General features: G+C 35.4%; 1 protein-coding gene across 1 annotated transcript; it reads right to left on the reverse strand.

Annotated features, from left to right (window-relative positions):
- Nucleotides 1-6,886: 6,886 nt before the first annotated feature.
- On the reverse strand, nucleotides 6,887-9,758 carry LOC118062090 (protein WALLS ARE THIN 1). Its single transcript, XM_035075771.2, has 6 exons — nucleotides 9,461-9,758; nucleotides 9,302-9,364; nucleotides 9,092-9,208; nucleotides 8,526-8,931; nucleotides 7,707-7,858; nucleotides 6,887-7,385 (listed from the first exon to the last, which is right to left on the reverse strand). The coding sequence occupies exons 1-6, from the start codon at nucleotides 9,682-9,684 to the stop codon at nucleotides 7,193-7,195; spliced, it is 1,155 nt and encodes a 384-aa protein (XP_034931662.1). The 5' UTR covers nucleotides 9,685-9,758; the 3' UTR covers nucleotides 6,887-7,192.
- Nucleotides 9,759-19,415: the final 9,657 nt, after the last annotated feature.

Consider the following 19,415-nt stretch of genomic DNA (forward strand, 5'->3'; position numbering starts at 1 on the left):
CTTCTTAATCCATGTCAAAGAAACATCTATGATTCTGTTATTACATCTATACTACAAAAGAAACAAGCGCTCATATTTGTTCATGGTCATGGTGGAACAGGAAAGACTTTTTTATGGCATACAATTATTAATCGAGTTAGATCTGAAGGTTCAGTTGTTCTTGCTGTTGCCTCATCTGGAATAGCTTCTCTTCTATTACCTGGAGGGCGAACAGCCCATTCTAGATTTAAAATTCCATTAGAAGTTAATGAGAGTTCAACATGCGAGATTAAACACAACACTCACCTTTCACGACTACTGGAGATGACATCACTTATTGTTTGGGATGAGGCTCCAATGAATAATAGATTCTGTTTTTGAAGCTTTGGACAGGTCTCTACGAGATGTTCTTAGACTTAACAATCCATTTGGTGGCAAGTCTGTCTTATTAGGTGGGGATTTCCGACAAATTCTTCCTGTTATACCTGGAGGAACAAAAGAAGAAATAATTAATGCTTCTTTTACTAGCTCATTGCTATGGTCTGCATTCACATTCCTCACTTTGAATCAAAATATGCGACTATCAGCTGAAGGTTTAAGCCCAGACCAAAAGGATGAACTTAGACAGTTTGCAGAGTGGATCCTTTTAATTGGTGATGGACAAATATGTGATTTGGCTGTTTCGGATGATCATGATGCGGCATTTATCAAAATCCCATGTGAGCTTCAGGTTGAAGTAATTGATTCTCCAATTGCAGCTATTGTCTCTGCCATATATCCTGACATTGAAAGAGCTCATCTTGACCCATTCTACTTTAAAGACAGAGCAATTGTTACACCGAAGAACCTAACTGTTTCTGAGATTAATAATTTTATCCTTGATATTATATCTGGTCATAAATATAACTTTCTTAGTTGTGATTCTATCCAAACAACTTCTGGTGATATTGACAACATCGATTTATTGTATCCAATTGAATTTATCAACCAGCTTGACTTTAATGGTGTGCCCCAACACAGTATTTCATTGAAAATTGGCACACCGATTATGTTACTTCGGAACCTTAATCCCTCTGCTGGTTTATGCAATGGAACAAGGCTTATTGTTACACAGCTTGCCGAGCGAATTATTGAAGCCCAAATTATTACCGGTTCTAACATTGGAGATCGAGTTTTTATTCCACGAATTGTCTTTCCAGTTAATGATAAAAAATGCCCCTTCACAATCAAACGGAGACAATTTCCTATTAGGCCTTGCTATGCTATGACTATTAATAAAAGCCAAGGACAATCACTTAAGATTGTTGGTGTCTTCTTGAAAGAACAAGTTTTCAGTCCATCGTTATTTTCTCTTGCATCTATACAGTGGTAAGAAATCAGGATCCCCCCCTTTCATTTCCTTTCTACATGGCCTATGACCAAGCTGGAACACGCGTCTCTGGTCTCCATAATGTTCAATAGGGATTCTTATAGCCAAAATTTGTTGAGAAATAGGATTGGCCTAAATTTGCTGTTCGACCAAATTGTGTTTCGGTCTTGATTGCAGGGAATGGTATTATTGACGCTCTCAGCTTCTATAGACAGCTTACGTCCACCACGATGCAAGGTAAGGCCATGTCCACAAGCAGCCGGTGGCCAGACATGGTTCTTGTATGGTGCACTAGCCCTTGGTACCGGCGGTATCCAGCCATGCGTCTCAACTCTTGGGGCTGACCAATTCGATGAGGCAGATAAAAAAGAAGTGCCAAAGAAATATGCGTTCTTCAATTGGTTCTTCCTGGCTATAAATATGGGTGCTTTGTTTGGTATAACCGTGTTTGTATATATACAAGATAATAAGAGATGGGCTTGGGGTTTTGGGCTACCTACAGGGGCCATGGTTATTTCCATCGTCATTTTAGTAGCTAGCATTCGTTTTTTATCGTTTCCATGGGGAGCCCTTTCACCAGGTTTGTTCAGGTCATGTGGGCTTCTGTAAGGAATCATTTGCATGGAGTTCAGGTGGGACATCAAACGGAGCTTTACGAGGTTAATACCAACGAATCTGATATTAAGGGCGCCCAAAAGTTGTCTCACACCATACAATGCAGGTAAGTCTATTTACCCAACGTAGTATTTAACCTCCCTGAAATGCAGTTGGTATTATCTATAAATATATTGAAGTCTGTTTTGTTTTTATATTTTAAAATTTTTTTTGAAAAAATTTAATTTTTTTTTTATTTACTTCAATTTTTTTTTTTTATGTTTTTAGATCATTTTAATATATTGATGTAAAAATTAATTTTTTTAAAAGAAAAGGAATATTATGTAAATACATTTTTGAGTGATTTTTTTTTTTTAAAAAAACAATTGCTACCATATTACCCGACACCTTCTTAGTCTGCAGTCTACCATGGCTAGCTGTTTCTTACCACGATATTCTTGCTTTAGTTTTTTATTTAAAGCAAAAAAAATAACATTTGACATTAATGAAATTTAATTCAATCCTTTAAGAACGTCTTAACTATTAAGGTTCGTGATTTCCAAATAAAAGGTCTCAGGTTTAATTATCTTTCATGAGCCTACTGCTTGATTACGATCTCATTCAGTGACTTGTGGGTGTATATATGCATATGTGTGTGTGTTTACACGACTTTTAAATCTTGGCGCAGTTTCTTGGACAAGGCAGCAGTTGTGACAGATCCTGAGGCCGACACAAGGAACCGTTGGAGACTTTGCACGGTAACACAAGTAGAAGAATTCAAGTCCTTTATAAGAATCCTCCCAGTATGGGCATGCATCCACAATTACACTCTCCATATCCTTTGCTCAGCTCCCAACCTTCTTCATCAGCCAAGCAAACATCATGGACCGAAAACTCGCCTCCAACTTCATAATTCCAGCAGGTTCTGTCCCCATCTTCAGCGTCATCAATGTCCTCATTCTTGTCCCCGTCTACGAAAAAGTGATAGTCCCTGTCCTCCGTAAACACACAGGCCACTCCCGCGGCATCACATCTTTGCAACGTATTGGAGTTGGTTTGTTCATTTCAATATTTTCTGTAGCTTCTGCCGCATTGGTAGAAAAAAAGAGACGCCACAACCCTAACCCTTCAGACATGAGTGTGTTTTGGTTGTTTCCACAGTTCTTTCTAATAGGCAGTGCAGAAGTTTTCTCCTACGTAGGACAGCTAGAGTTTTTCTACGATGAAGCAACCGATGGGACAAGAAGTATTAGTAGTGCAATGTTTCTTAGTGAAATTGGGATTGGAAGTTGGTTAAGTACGTACTGCAATAGTTAAGATCATTGAAAGAGCAACTGGCGGAGAAGAAAAAGGGTGGTTAAGGAATAATCTTACTTTAAGCAAGCTTGATTATTTCTACTGGGTGTTAACCTCGATTAATGCAGTTAATTTGGCAGTTTATGTGTGGATTGCTGTTCTTTATAAGGGTAGGGGTGGTGCTGTTGGGGGTGTGAGAAGTGAAAGTGTGTTTGAAATGGGTGACGGTGTTTTTGCTGGAAAAAGACGCCGATAAAGGTGAAAAATTCTATTGCTGGAAAAAGACGATGATAAAGATGAAAAATTCTAAAGTGTGGCCTTTTAGAACAATTGTGCTTGATTTGATTCCTAATTTCGATGTCTACTGTTTGATTTAATCGTCACTTTAATGTAATATTTTATTTATAGTCTATTTTCGAACTAAAATTTTAGTGTTTGTTTGTAAACGCAGTGCACTTTGTGACCGCGATTGCGTTGATAGTTAAAATATAAAAAATAATATTTTTATTACCTTGTAACTTGTAGTAACCGAGTTGCTAGTTTGATGTAGAGTGAAACTCGAGCAACTCATGATAATGCTACTTGCTGGGATTTAACTTTTGGGATCGAGATTTTCTTTTCTGATCTCAAACAGGAAGATTGATTCGACACGAATTTTATTTAAAGAAGGGAAAAGTTGTCGAGATAATATGGATGCCGTTCACATCATGATTAAAAGGGCAATAGAGAATTCTGTTCTAAAAATTAAAAAGAATTTGCTTTTGGAAAAGTAATATGATAACTATGGATACGAATGATTGATTAACCTCTTTAATGATGTGATCTTGGGATCCGTTAATCCTCCCTTAATCTTACCTAGAATTTTGTCAGCTTGCTTGTTTTTTAGCCTCGGGTTATAGGAAAGGTCATGTTGTAAAAATGGAGAGGGACAGGCACTTCCAGCCGGAGATTGACTAGAAACAGTCTCCGAACACAGGAGTTTCTATTTGACCGAAGCTTCAGAACAAGCGGTGATCAGGAGCTTATATCAAATTCTATGCTTCTTGGGGAAAAAAATCGAAAATATATTGATGCCTAACATTATTATATATAGAATCAAGGAAAATTATTTCATGCCTTTCAAAAATCCAAAGGCATGGATCTGGCTTTGAACCGGATGTTTTTCATATTTATTCAAATGTGTAATTCATGGTATTTTTTTGATGCCTTTCAAATTAATCAATTTTTTTGATCTAATTTTCAATTTTAAAAAAAACAAAATAACATAGTTCTAATAAAAAAAAAAAAAAAAAGCTTTGAATGAGACAAAACCTAAGTCCATATCACGTTTCGAATGGTCAGGCCACTGAGTTAGCCGGACAGCTTTTATAAATATACATGTAATGACCATTTCAATCGGACTGGAGTTGTGGGGGGCCGAGGCAGGATTGCTACATGGATCTTCCCTAGTCATGACCGAGTCACTGGAAATACCAAACCACCTGTATACTGGAAAGCTAGAATTTAACTAGGCAAAAAGCAAAGTCAAATTCGACATGGTTGCGAGTCTGAACTGGCTTAAATAATGCTTTTGGCACTATGGATGTCCTTTCTTTCTTTCTTTCCTTTTCCCTATTTTCATGTGCTAATGCTGGTGGATCTTTACATAGCCAAAAGCTTGAGAGTTATTTTAGAGTCAGCGTGTCTAATATTGGATTGTGCTGGTAGCCATCAAGGTTGGCTCGAATCAGTGGCATGCATGATATTTACAAAATGGCATCAAATGCTAGGGTTTTTTTTCAATGACCCACAAAATAAAAAAAGGCTCCTTCTTTTCGTGCAAATAGATGTTTTTCTAATTTAGTTGTCCCACAATGCATGTTTATTATATAAAAATAAAAATTGATGTACGAATTACCCTAATAATTTCCTACTTCAGTTCCTGATTCCTTTCAAAGCTCTTAGCCATGGACGTCTTGCAACCATCATGAATGCATCAGCTAGCCTAGACAAGACTTAAAAATATAATTCTTTTAATTGAGGATAAGTTGCGTTTTCAAAGAAGACTGTTATTGGAGGGTTTCGGGTTTGGCTATTATCACAATGATCGTTAATTTTTTATCTCTATCTATCATTAATTAGACTGCCGATTTTATTTTTTGGTAATTTTCTTATGTCCTATCCTATCTTAAAAAATCATAGAAACTTTGATGAAGGGAGAAGGTATAACAACAATAACAATACAGAAAACACAAAAATTTGACGAGTAAAAAATATTATAGATATAAATTTTAAATTATTCACAGTTTTATTTTTAAAATAATAAGTGTAATCACTATTGTCTTCTTAGGGGATTTACAATGCTATTAAATAGGTTAGAAAACAATATATCTATTATTAAACAACTAAAAATCCAAAATTATAAAGGAAATAAAATAAAATTGAAATTAAAGCAATAAATACAAAAAAAACCTAAGAAAATGACAAAATTAACCCAAAAGAACAATTTGTACGTCTAATTATGGGAGACCCAGCTATCCAAATAGTGAAGGAGGGGCTTCTCATAAGAAAATTGCTTGTAAAATCACATAAAAAAATCTAAACTTGATCTAACAGTTTGGCACGATTATATTTCTTCTTGAGTTTATTAGACTTGTTCCACCAGTGATCATAAGTATTTATTAGGCAATTCACATAATAATCAACTCTATATATATTTGTTTTAGATACTCAGTTGAATGCTAAAACCCTTCAATTTTCATAAACATGGCTGCATCAATCTTGCTTAAGCGATTTTAGTTCTTTCAGGCCATAGAAGAATTTGTAGCATCACGCTTCCTGCCAAAAAAAGAAGAAGCATAAACGGTGGTCATGAATACTGAGTTTTTCCTTAACTTCTTTTACTTCAAAGCAGGTGGTCATGATTTATGTATAGGCTCATGCTAGACAAATTTCCTGATTTATGCGGCATAAATACTTATCCAGCAAACTTCTAACTATTCTCATTGCTTGTCACTCCTTCTGTAGACATCCGTATATAGAATGTCATGAGCAAGAATAGCTAAAGAGATACTGTACTTTTAGACTGTACTTTTCACTATTAATCAAGGAGAAGTTAAATAGTTCATCTGATTTTAAGGGAGCCAGAGCTGAGCCAACTCGTGCAAGCTTTTGTGTTTTTTGGAGTCAGGTGTTTGTGCTTAAATACTTGAATCCAAGTGTAAATTACTGAAACTCGGATCCCATAAGGCCAAGAGAAACGTCCAAATTCCAAATAAAGCACTTTACCATGTCTCAACTCAAAAAAGATTGATTAAAATCACCACCGATCAAAAGTGGAAAAGTAGTGAAGACTTGGCATGCAAATTCCGCACTCAGTTCTCTCACGTCAATTCTCGTACCCCCTTGTGGAACATGCTGAAATATATTCTTCATTGCCCTGTATGGAGACTGGAGGTTAAAGGGCCTCGTCTCTAAATAATGTTCTTGATATTTTACATGTATATCTATATCTATATAAAATGATCAGTACTTGCGACCAATGTTATTGCTGATATGGGCGACGTTATGATGGCAATATGAATATCAGCGTGCTTGAAAACTGAACATGGCTATCAAAACTAGTAGCTAGAGCGGTGTCAAGTCCATGATGTTCTTGGAGCATTAGCCTTTCATAATCTTCATATCTTCTTAATTTCGTAAAACAAACCATGATTTTAACTTACAAAGAAAGCATAGGGGATTTCAGGCCTCGAGGGCCGCATTAGCGATGACGACCATCAAAGTTATCCCCTCAAAATCTTACCTATCTCGACCTCCTACTAACATGAAAGGACTGGACATGAAGAAAAATTTAAAAGAACCGTCTCCATACACACACAAGACATCTTAATTAATAGAGAGGTGCCATTTTTTTTTTATGGGATCTTGGCTCTCCAGCCAACTGTGTAGTCAAGAGTCAGGGGGTCTCGCCGGTCAAACATTTTCCGTTGACGAAGGGAGCAGTGGCTGAGTGAGGGAAGTCTTGATGTGGGTTTGAGCCCTGCTGATTCCGTGCTCAGGAGTGGCCTGAATTGCAGCCTTTTCCAATGCCAAGAACTTCTTTTCTTCGCTTTTGCCCCATAAGACCAGGTACAACCCTGCTATAATCAACACTGCCCCGATGATCCTGTACACACAAAATCATTAACAAGTATAAATATACACTCAATGTAATCAAATACTATTCTCTTGTACCCCAGCACTTGTCTCACCTAACTTTACCCCACTACCCTCTTGACCTTGTCCTTTGAGGAACGATAAGCAAACAAGAACCCCTTTACATGGCAAGGATGTTTTGGTCATTAAGGCTAGTCAAAGATCAGTCAAGATCCCAAATAATATTGTTAATCCTATGGCTGGGGATGGACGTGGAGCCAATAGAGTGCATGACTAATAGATAAATAGAAGATTTCAAAGATGTTAATTGAGTAAAAAAGAAAGGACCCACCCTCCTAAATAGAACTCTTCTCCTAAAGCGATGGAGGCCATGATAGCGACAACAAGGGTCTGTACAGGTTGATAAACAGCCACGAAGACAGGGCCACCTCTGTCAATGCACCATATCTGTACAGCGAAGGCAATCCCTGATGCGACCACTCCCTGCAATTTTCCACCAAAAAAAGAAGCTTTTTGCTCATTTCGTTTTCATAACACCCCACCACTCTACATTCTTCTCAGTAACTGTGTTCGACAATAATATTTTTTATTATTAAAAAATATATTTCCAGAATAATATCTTTTTGCTCATTTCATTATTTTTAAATAAAATTATTAAAGAATAACGGAGATAATATTACAAGGCAGGAAAATAAATGGCGTATCGAAGAAGATAAAGATGCATGACTGGTTACCAACATGTCCAAAGGCTACAACAAAGTTACCCTTTTTATTTCTGATCGAAGACTTGACAGGCTTTGAACAGTCTAAAGTACACACCGGACTACTGTTTCAGTTCATTTTGACGCCATCTTTTCATCATTTTTTTAAGCAAAAATGAATCCATTATACCCAAAAGTAAATTAATATTTACGCAGGACAGGATTTCGTATTTAAAAAAATATATATCTAATTAGCAAGTGTGATCAGTAATTAAATTAAACCATGACCCTTAATTTATCTGGTTTTCTTTCGGCTGTCATGATTAATGTTCCCTAAAACGAAAACCCAGGAATGCTTAGGTCCAAATTAATTAAATTTGACTAATTTCATGCTGTCTGAATGTATAGGAGACTGAATCTCAAAGAGGAAAAAGGGGTGAGATACTAACTGCGTAGAGAATAGTGAAGAGTTCTCCACCAGAGTGGAAAATCCAAGCCTGTGGATCTCTCTCCATAAAGGCAGCAATAATAATGAACTGAATGAGCCCAAAGAAGCAAGTGTAGGAGGTGACGGAGAGCCTAGCCGGGTACTTCTTTAGAACTGGTGCCTGCAACACAAGCCAACCAGACCAGGACAAGCAATGGCCAATGAGGTAGAGGCAACCAAGGGTCCAGTTCTTGGCCTCAGCATCTCCAAGTGAAACAAACATTGGTGTGGGTCTGTTTAGATGTTTAGCTGGGCTGTATACCACTGGACCTGTGTATAGAGTGATCACTGAGGCCCCTGCTACACAGCAGATAGTTCCTAGTACTTTTGCTATTCCATCTTTTCTGTTTATCCTCACTTTCTCTATCCTGCATCATCAAAGAAAATAACACGTTTCAGAAAACGAAAATTAGGTGTAAAACGATGCATTTACACGCTCCAATCATATGTATGTGCATAAAAATAAACGTGTGATGCAATAAGAGTCTAAAAGAGAGAGAAAGGGAAAGAGAGAGGGAGGGGGCTTGCCGGAGTAGAGCTGCCATGAGAAAGGTAATAGCAGGGACAGAGTTTTGGATTGCTGATGCGAAGGTGGGTGAAGTGTTCTCCAGACCCAGCAAGTAGAATCCTTGGTTTGCTGTTATTCTGTTCACATGGGCAACAAGAAGTGAAAATGAGCGGTCATTGTTTTTTATTTTTATTTTCATTTCAAATTATTTGATATATTTTGGGTCATACCCAACGAGTGCAAGGAAGAAGAACTGAAGGACAAAGTTGAGAGTGAGCGCTGGCCTCTCCTTCCTGATCGAACAAAGAGAAAAGAATAAATACTCCTTGAAAATATATAAAGGATGACTGAAGATAAAATGAAAGGGTTAGATTAATGGATAGCAGTACTTTTCTAGAAAATATGCAAAGGGAAGGAGCAGAAGCAAAGCGATGATGTTCCTATATACTGGGAAAACAAGCTTGCTAACTCCCATATTTAGGGCAGCCCTAGAGACCACATGGAACCCAGCATAACCAAACTGCAAGGCCAACATGGCCAAGTGCAGTTGGAATCTTTCAGGAACCGAACACCACATTCTCCTTGAAGAAGCTGAACCACCAACGTCAGGCATTGTAAACCAAGACTGAAAAAACTAACCCTAAAAGGATAGATTCAAGAAAGAAGTGAAGGGAAGCTGTGGAGAGCAAAGGAGGAGTTGGGGTGGTATAAATAAGCCGGAAGCGAGTGAGAGAGAAGGGTAGGTTGTGTCATGTGGAAGGCAGTAGCCCACCACAAGGGCCAACAGAGGCCCTTAAAAGACGTTATGTCGACATAGCCTTCAAATGTTTTCGGTTGTCTCCCACATTCTTTTCTCTTCCACCATCCTTAGATGACAAGACAGCCTCTATTCCACGAGGAGAGGTTAGAGAGAGAGGGGGTTAGAGAGGGAGATTATTATCTAACAGGTTTTTGTTTTGGCACCATGCCATTAATGATGATAATTAAGGGAGAGATGAGCCGCCATTGATAGATAGCGCGCACGAGTGGAGGTGGTAGTACCCCATGCGTTTTCATCCCTCATCGAACCCTTCAACCCCACCATATCATCTCCACATGTACACACGTTGCGAGACCTTTACATTTCTTGTATTTTTCTACATATTATTACAAATTATTTCTAATTATTTAGTTTTTTTTTTTTGTGTGCAGGTGATTAAGACAATCACTTTTAAAAAAAGAAAAAAGAAAAGGCATATATATACAGTAATAAATTTAAATTTAAAAACTTAAAAAATCATTCATAAAACTCAAGTTCTTTTAGACTCAACCAAGAAAACGAATCAATTTTTCTTGAGCTTAGTTAATATTTTGAATCTTATTCTCCCCACACTCAATAAGTATATAAAAACCCTTTAATGACCTACCATATTTGTATCGATTTTAATATTATGTAAGAGATATTATGTAAAAATCCTTTAATAACCCACCATATTTATAACAATATTAATATATATGATAAGGGTATTTTTTTTTTATTAATACACATGTCAAATATATTTTCCATCAACATTAATATATATGTGAAGGATATTCTTCCTCTTTAATACTATCAATGTAATATTACACTTTAATTCTTCTTCTCCATAAAAAGACTTATAGGCTATAAATAGATCATGTATCCTTTAAACAAAGGATTCAGGATCTTCATTCTCTATATCATATTATTGTATTTTCTCTATAATATTATTGTATTTTTTCTCAAAATTTATTAATTTAATCATCAAAGAATCCATAAATTCATAAAAGTTGACCTTTTATAGGTATTACGCATTTGCCTACAACCATCTTAGCTAGGGAGAATGGATCAGATTTTCAGAACCAAGAGATTAACCGATTCTCCAAGACATGAGCCTTACCTCCAACTTATTTAGGTTTTTTTGAACCATCATCATTGACGTCATCTGTGAAAAACTAATAAAAAAGTCGTCAATTTTTTTCTAATGACATTTCCAAGTCATTCCATTGCACACAACCATGACATACCTGAGCTAAAACGCTTAATGGATCTACCTGTTACGGCAACCACTTCTATTTATTTGAAATTCTAACAGCTTATTAACCAAGTGAAACCCCTCACTCGGGTTATGTTGGTCGTTCAGGTGCAAAATTAGACTTTGCCATCTTAGTAAATCTTAACACTCGTGATAGCCCCACCTTTGAAAGGGATTGACTATGAGTCTTTTTAGTACAATAGCACCACTCTTCAAGGAATGGATCAGAGAGCTCCTTGGAATCCAATAAATCACTTAAGGATATATTATCCTTAATAGGAATAAATTTATTTTTAAATTAAAATCATTATCTCTTTGACATACATTTTCTACCTACAAATCTTTAATGAGAGCTTTTGGACTCTTGCACACTCATTATAATGGGTTCTTTCTAATGTGATTACACACTTTTTTTGGAAGGGGTTCTCCGTAGTATAATTGCATAATTTTTTTGGAAGGGGTTCTCCCTAGTACAATAACTTCACCCTCCATGACAACTTGAGATAGTTAACCTCAACAAAACAACAAGACCCCCGTTTTATGGCCAAATACATACTACCAGGGCTAGCTAGAATCCAGATAATTAACACAACTCTCTAGATATGTTCTCGGACCGTATGTTATCTCCAGAGATGATATCAAATCTTTATCTCTCAGGTTTGGTCTCTCTCTCTCTAGTGGAGGGCTCTCACGCCTCATGTCATCGCTAGGAAAGCCACATGCCTCCAACTCTTAAAAAATACAATAATTCTCTAAGAAAAGAAATGACTTGGTCTCCTTAGTGCAATAGCACTATCCTCTTTAGGTTCCTTTCCGCCCCTTAGAAAATTTTCTTGGGATGGGTGTTGATATGAGTCTGTCCCCTTTGCCCCTTGGGAGTTTTCCAAATATGTGCGTCAATATGAATTTGTTCCCTTTAGTCTTTTAGAAAATTTTCTAAATATAGCTAGGCTCACCCTTCTTAGGTTTCCCTCAACCATTTGAAAATTTTCTAAGCACAGGCTTTGCTTTTCATGGGTTCCTTTTAGCCTTTTAGAAAAAAAATTTAGTATAAACTTATTCTCATTGAGTTTCTCCACTTATAAAAAAAGTTTTCTAAGCATAAATTCCTTTATGGTTTCACCTCGCCATCCTAAAAAAATTTATAAGTATGAGTTCCTCTATAGTTTACCTTTATATATTTAAAAAATATTTTTTCAAACATGGGGCATACCTATACACAAAAGCTCTCTGGTATATTAATCCGGGTCTTCACCCCGCTTCTCATATAAAAAAAATCAGCAACCTCATCGTACCTAGTACTTTTACAAGTCTTTGCATATAAATATCATAAAGAATTGGGAAGCTATTGATAAACTCAAATTTAAGGGTCTAAACCCCCCTAAAAAAAAAATAAAAAAGCAACAACAACAACCTCTATTGGGGCTCAACCAAGGAAACGTCCAAACCTTTCCTGGGCTCAATTAAGAGAAGGACTTACCTTCCTTGGGTTCAACTATATTTTGAATCCTATTCTCTTTACACTCATTAGATATATAAAAGTCATTCAAGAACCTACCATATTTCCATTTATATTAATATTATGTAAGAGATAGTGTGTAAAGTCCTTTAAAGGCCCATTATATTTTTATCAACATTAATATATATATTAGGGATATTTTTTTCTTTTTAATATTATCAGGACAATAATATTACATTTTAGTTCATAATCTTTATAAAAAAACTTGTATACTATAAATATATTATAAATCTTTTAAATAAAAGGTCCGATATCTCTATTTTGTATAACATATTTATTTTCAATGTATGTGCGTGTGTAAAGAGAGAGAGAGAGAGAGAGAGATGAAAGCTCATTTAGATGCCGGTCCACCATTGTTACAAAGGCAAAAAAAAAAAAAATGCACATCACTTTGGTAAAGGACCATGGTATAAATAAAAAGTAGCTGCCAACAGGAGGAATCCATCTTTTTTGTTAGCGGTCCTTTTTATATAACTGGCTTGTACAATATAACATAAATGAAGAAATAACACTGTAATGTACGAGTCGATCTCAGGTAGGAGAATTGAAGGTTAAAACATGATTAGTTCTGTAATTAAGGAATCGATGTTACTCTCGACGGGTCCTAATGAAGAGTTTCCACCGAGGTTCCCACTCCCAGAGCGAGCTCGAATGTGGGCTGTGTTCTGAGATCAAATTGCTTTAAGAGACATGCTGCCCCCCCTCCATTGAGACCACCATCATTCTAAAATTCAAAAGACGAGCTCCTGCCCAGGAAGAATATGTTAAGCCTTTTCATGTTTATAAAGTGTTTCTATCTGACACCAAATGCTTTCACTACAAGCTCATATGTTCGTATGCATAAGATATAATAATAATAATAATAATAATAAAAGTTGGGTCTTGTAAGAGAAGAACTTGGTCTGACCCTGCCTGCATGAGCCGGTCGGACACCACCCTGACTATTCCAGTTGTGATCTTAATTGCATTTGCCCAGCTTCATTCTCTTTTGGGTCACATAAGTACATGCCTGACAGCTAGAGTAGATTTTGTTAGCACGAGAGAATCTTCAAAGCCTGTGTGTCTGCCTGTTCGAGGTTTGAGTCGACTCGGTTGTTTGACTTGAATTTAAATTAATTAAACACCTTGAGATTTTATTTTCCTTTCATTAAAAGTAAAAGGCAAGAATTTTGACATGGTAATGATGCTGCTGTAGTAGTGATGCTTTTTTAAATAGAAAAAGGTTGAGAAACATGGGATCTTTAATTATCATCCTTTATTTGGTTTTCGGAGCAGAAAGTAAGGGATCCCAAATATTCAGAATGGTAGGGCAAAGGAGAAATTCGAAAAGAGTGTATGTGTAGTGGACTTTCATTTGTCTATGTTAATTTCTGCCTCGTTATAGGAAAAGTAGAAAGATACCTCCTCAAGCGATTGCTTGTGGAATTTCATCAAGATATCCTCTCCTTAATACACACACATACACACCCACAAGCTTGAATATGCCATTACTAAATTTATCTTCCCAATAAATTTGAAAGTAAATTATGGATGATGTTAATAGAATGTAGTGTTCGTGTTTTTTCTTTTTTTTTTTAGATAGAAATAACAAAATAAAAAGGACAATAAACATGTTTTTTTATATTTTTTTTGTTTTTAAAATGTAAAAATTCACTCAAAAACCATCTTAAAAACATATTTATTTTATGTTTTTATTTATGTTTTTTTAACGAATATGTTTTTGTTTTTATTATCTCTTTATTTCTGTTACCCATATCTCTGTTTTTTCTATTTTGAGCACAGCATAAAAAATTCATGAAAAAAAAATTAATTTTATAATTTTATTTTGAATATGAAAAGAGAATACACTCCATCAATCAAGATGGATATTTTCTTGCATGGTATAATCCCGTAATACTATGCAAAAATAGCTAAGATTTTTTTTTATTCCTTTTTCTTTTTTATAGGTGACACCAACATTACATGTGCATATCGAGAGGTAGGGTGTGGCCCAAAGTCGCACCACCGGCTAAGCTTACAATCCCTACCCAAGAAACCATACTTTATAATTGTTTGGTACAGTCATGTGATGCTTGCTTGAATCTTCCTTAAACTTCATTATCAGAAACTGATTAAAGATCTGTGATATGTTTTGGCTAACCATGCATGACCTCTACAGTACTTTATCACTTCAGCTAGCTAGCTAGCTTTCAACAAGACGTGGAGAGAAGACCAGACGTATATTAGCTTAAAATTTAAAAAAAAAAATGCAGGAAATTATTGTTAATTGTGGGAGTCAAGTTGGCCCTGTCCTTGACCTTTCTTATATTTGCGTAATTAACTCATCTTAAACAGTAAGTACCTGCTTAATAATGAGTTTTCAAGCACGCAAGCTAGCATGCGCAGCTTCTGCTTAATGCGTGTGATTATCCATTATAATGCCCTTGTTAACTTCACTGTAAGGTAAGTATGTGAATTAACCTTGAAAATAAGGAATAGTAGCAATAAAGATGGCTCTGAGATCCATAATGAGGCTCTAGATATTATTGGCATGGACATAATTACGAAAGCAATTTGATATTATTGGTTTTGATATATGAAAGTTGATATATTTAGTTTTAATATATGAAAAATATTAATACATGAAACTGATATAATTTATATTATTTTCTAATAAATAGTATATATTAAAAAAAAAAAAACTAATAGCAATGCTTGCTTCTGGAAGAAAATAAATGAGAGGTTTAGGTTTGCCCTCCACTTAATTGAGGAAATTAATGAAAAAAATAACGTCCTCAACAATTCCATATATATAGCTCAAAATTTATTTTAATTTAAACACCATGATTAAGAGAATACACGAGAGCATTGAATGTCAACGAGAGTGATCATAAGCTAGATGAATGAATCTAGAACTATTTTCCTCACGCCATAACATCATGTTGAGCACTTTGAGGACAACGTGAAGCTTTGTGTTCCCATTAATCAATTTGCATGGACAATGTTGCCTTTGTTTCGATGATTCGATCTCTCAAATTGGTTCCTCATGCTAAGTCACCTTCAATTAACGTCGTTCCAGCTCTGCTTCAATCTTACCATTAGCATTTGGTTACCATTCAAAAGGTCCAGAGATTCATTCCAGTTTTAAGTGTTGAATCTTTCATCTTGAAGCTTGCAAAGCTGCCTCTGATTTTGCAAGCACGAGTCAGTAACTGAGTTTCTGCCCCTACTTGTGAGTGCGTCATTGTTGAGTCTTATTCACCCGCTCTAGGCGTGTTATACTGTAGAAGCAGAGACGGGATAGGGATTTTGGAAATGGGATTGCCAAAATGAGATTAATTAACTTTTGGGGGGTGCAAAATGTAGATAGCCTTCGATCCAAGGGTATATTAAAAACAAATAGAAGTTTATGAGTACTGATATGAAACGTCTTTCAAAATCTGGGGATGCCATAAAGCCCCCACCATAAAGTGCTTCTACCCTTGGATAGAAGAAGGTAAGGAGAACAACCTAAATTGTCTTTCTTTTGATAATGAGATGGGTCTTGAATTATACAGCTTCCACGTTGAGTAAATTATTATTTAGTCCCTATTTTTTTAACAATTTTGTAAGTTAGTTTTTTTTATATGAAAAAAAAAATCATAAGTTAGTTCCTGGATCAGAATCGACGGTTGATTTTTTAAAATATCCAAACCACCCTTTTAAAATTCTTTTTTGGTTTTATTTGTAGCGGGTAAATCTGGAAACTTTGACCAGAAGAAATTAAATTGTAATTGAAAACTAACCGAAGGACTCAATTATAAAAAAAAATTACACATAATTGAACAAAAATTTCGGGAAGGCACGAGAGGAGACAGGAGAGAGAGCGGTGGAGGTACGATGAAACTGTAAATACAGTGAAAGTGCTTTGATCGTTTTCATCTGCAGTAGCTTATGTAAGTACCCTGTCCCGAGCCCTTGAATTATTTGCTTTAGTCCATGTAACATGTCAATTCTCAAATATTCAAACAGCGTAGCGTGCGCATCAATTTCTTCATCTGATATGATATTTTTATTATTATTATTATTATTATTATTAATATAAATATTCGGATTAGTTTGTACAAATTTTAATTAATTTTATAATTTTTAAAGTTAATAATTATATAAACATTTAAAAATTTTAAAAATTATAAAATTTAAATTGATAATTTCTATAAAATAAATTTAATATTTAACCAAGCTATATCACTTATTGATATTATTGATATGATATTTGAACGATAGGCTACATGCACCTTGCGACCAATGAATTAAGTTCTCTCTTTTTCCATAATGTCCTATGAGAATTCAAGAGAAATCTGGATAAATTCTGCGCGTAGGTCTTTGGACACAGACCTGACATACCGATATTTTAAATCCTGAATTTGACAGTTCGAATCGAGGACATGCCCTGATAACATATAAAGACCTGTTTTGGGAAAAATTCAAATTAAAAAAAAAAAAAAAATTAAGTGTGGTTTCTACTTTTTAGATTATTTTAATGTGTTGATATCAAAAATAATTTTTAAAAAATAAAAAAACATTATTGGCATGTTTTTTAGTACAAAAAGCTATTTGAAAAACAACTATTACCATACTCCTACACACGAGGAAAATCCTGAAACAATGCTGCAAGCCTGCAACTCCTTTGATGCCTTTTTTTTTTTTTTTTTTTTTGGCAACTTTTCCTGCGAGGATGAGGGAGATGTGGATTTTTTTCGAAAAAAATCTTCCAAGACACTGAGACCGACTAATATATTAGGTATGTCGCTATGGATAGGTTCTGTTTGCCATCATATCCTCCTTCGAGACGAAGCTAATATCACCAACTCTTGCTCTCAATGATAAATTGCTTTTGGGGACAGAAAAACAACCACACCAGTTATGGAGCTCCATCTATCTCTTAAAAGTCATGAGATTTGAGATTTAGATCCAAACCAGCTACCACCCCTTGGAAAGATCCCCCTAGCCCTATGTGGGTTGGCTTTTTTCTGGTCTTCACTCTCTAGCAGATAGACGCACTAGGGCTTCTTTATTGCTTTCGTTTGGCTCTTTTGGTGCATAAAGTGATTCCACCCCCACCACGATCTCACTATACAAGAGGTTAAGACAGAGATATTTGGTGAAAATAGTTTCACGATGCTTTTTTCAAGACAGACCTTCATGATTAGATAGGTTCATGTAATTTCACAAATTTGCTTGTGATATAGTCTAGTGAGCGTGTTTTGAAGTATAGTTGTTATTATTTTTTAAAATATTTTTTATTTAACAAAATATGTCAATAATATTTTTTTTTATTTTTTAAAAATTATTTTTAAAATCAGCACATCAAAATAATTTGAAAATATCAAAAACATATTAATTCAAAACTAAAAAAAATAAAAAAAAATTAAATTTTTTTAGAAACGCTTTTAAAAAACACTCCAAAACACCCTTTTAAATTGGTAAAGATTTTCTGTACAAAAAAATAATTAAAGGGGTTTGATCAATTTTTTATTCATTGATGTCTATCGTTAATTTCTTCCTTTTTGACTGGAAATCTTTATTTATGATTACGGCAATTAGTCGTCAAAATTGACTTCCTTGCTCATTTTGCGTGGCTCTTTCCTGCTTTTCGGCTTCTGCTTAGCTTTACCTCTATAAATTGATAAATTTGTGAAACATGAAGAAAATCTTCTTGGAAAGACACCTGATAGTACTAATTAAATACCATATCAATAGAACCACATGCTGGCCTAGGCCTTATCTAGAGAATTGTATATATTTAACATCATAGACATGACCTTCATCACGCAATCAAAAAGAAATATCAAACTCGAGTACTACATGAATCTGTAGCTATGCCGGGCATTTAAACCAATGGTGTTGCACCAGCACGCACCAAAAGGGGAAAAAGATGCTCTCCAGAATTCGATTCCTGCTAGAAATTATGTGCATGGGAGATGATTTGATGTAGTGCTTGAAAACCAGTTATGGGAATTCAAGTTGCTTAAAGGGGATGATGGTGGAATGCAACAAATTGTCCCTTTTTTAGCATCTGCTTCTACTGAGGAAAGGTAGGACTTGGGAAAGCAAAACCCTACTCTATACGCAACATTTCTCCTTTCAAAGTTATCAATATAATGCAACCGTACATGTTCATCCAGATTAATCTTCATGCACCCAAGCCGCCATTCAGTTTTTTTTTTTTGGTAAAAAAGGGAGTCTAAGCCCAACAAAGTAGAAAGAAAGAATCAGGTAGGTGTCTTGGCCAATGCATGCCCAACTCCATTCGATTAGTTAAGGGTTCGAGGTTCAAGGCACTAAAGAGAATGGCCAAAAGTTCTGTGTACATGCATTAGCTATCTGATAATAAACCAGAGAGACTGCAAAGAAGAAAATAGAGTTCACCAGCACAACTTTGCACTTTAATACACACATGTATGTGAAACCCACAATAGTTTCACCACTAATTAAGTTGCGAGATCAATCGATTCCAATAGTTGCCAGACATCAAATAACACATTGAACATGTAAATCCCTGGATGAAACAAGATACCAAGAACCATATGGACAATATCCACACAAATACACATGAATAAGCACACGAGATAACTTAATGGCTTGTGTATTTGCTAGATCAGTCGATTCCAAGGTTGCCAGACACCTAAAGCACAAGGAACAAGCAAATCCCTGGACAAAACAAAATATCATAATCTTATATCCAATAATAGCCACCAATACACAAGCCTGGTGGAATTTGACCCCGGGACTACTATCAAAACAAGAACAAAGGAATGACATTTCACGAAA

Source organism: Populus alba, chromosome 5 (assembly GCF_005239225.2).
Source record: "Populus alba chromosome 5, ASM523922v2, whole genome shotgun sequence".
Taxonomy (NCBI): Eukaryota; Viridiplantae; Streptophyta; class Magnoliopsida; order Malpighiales; family Salicaceae; genus Populus; species Populus alba.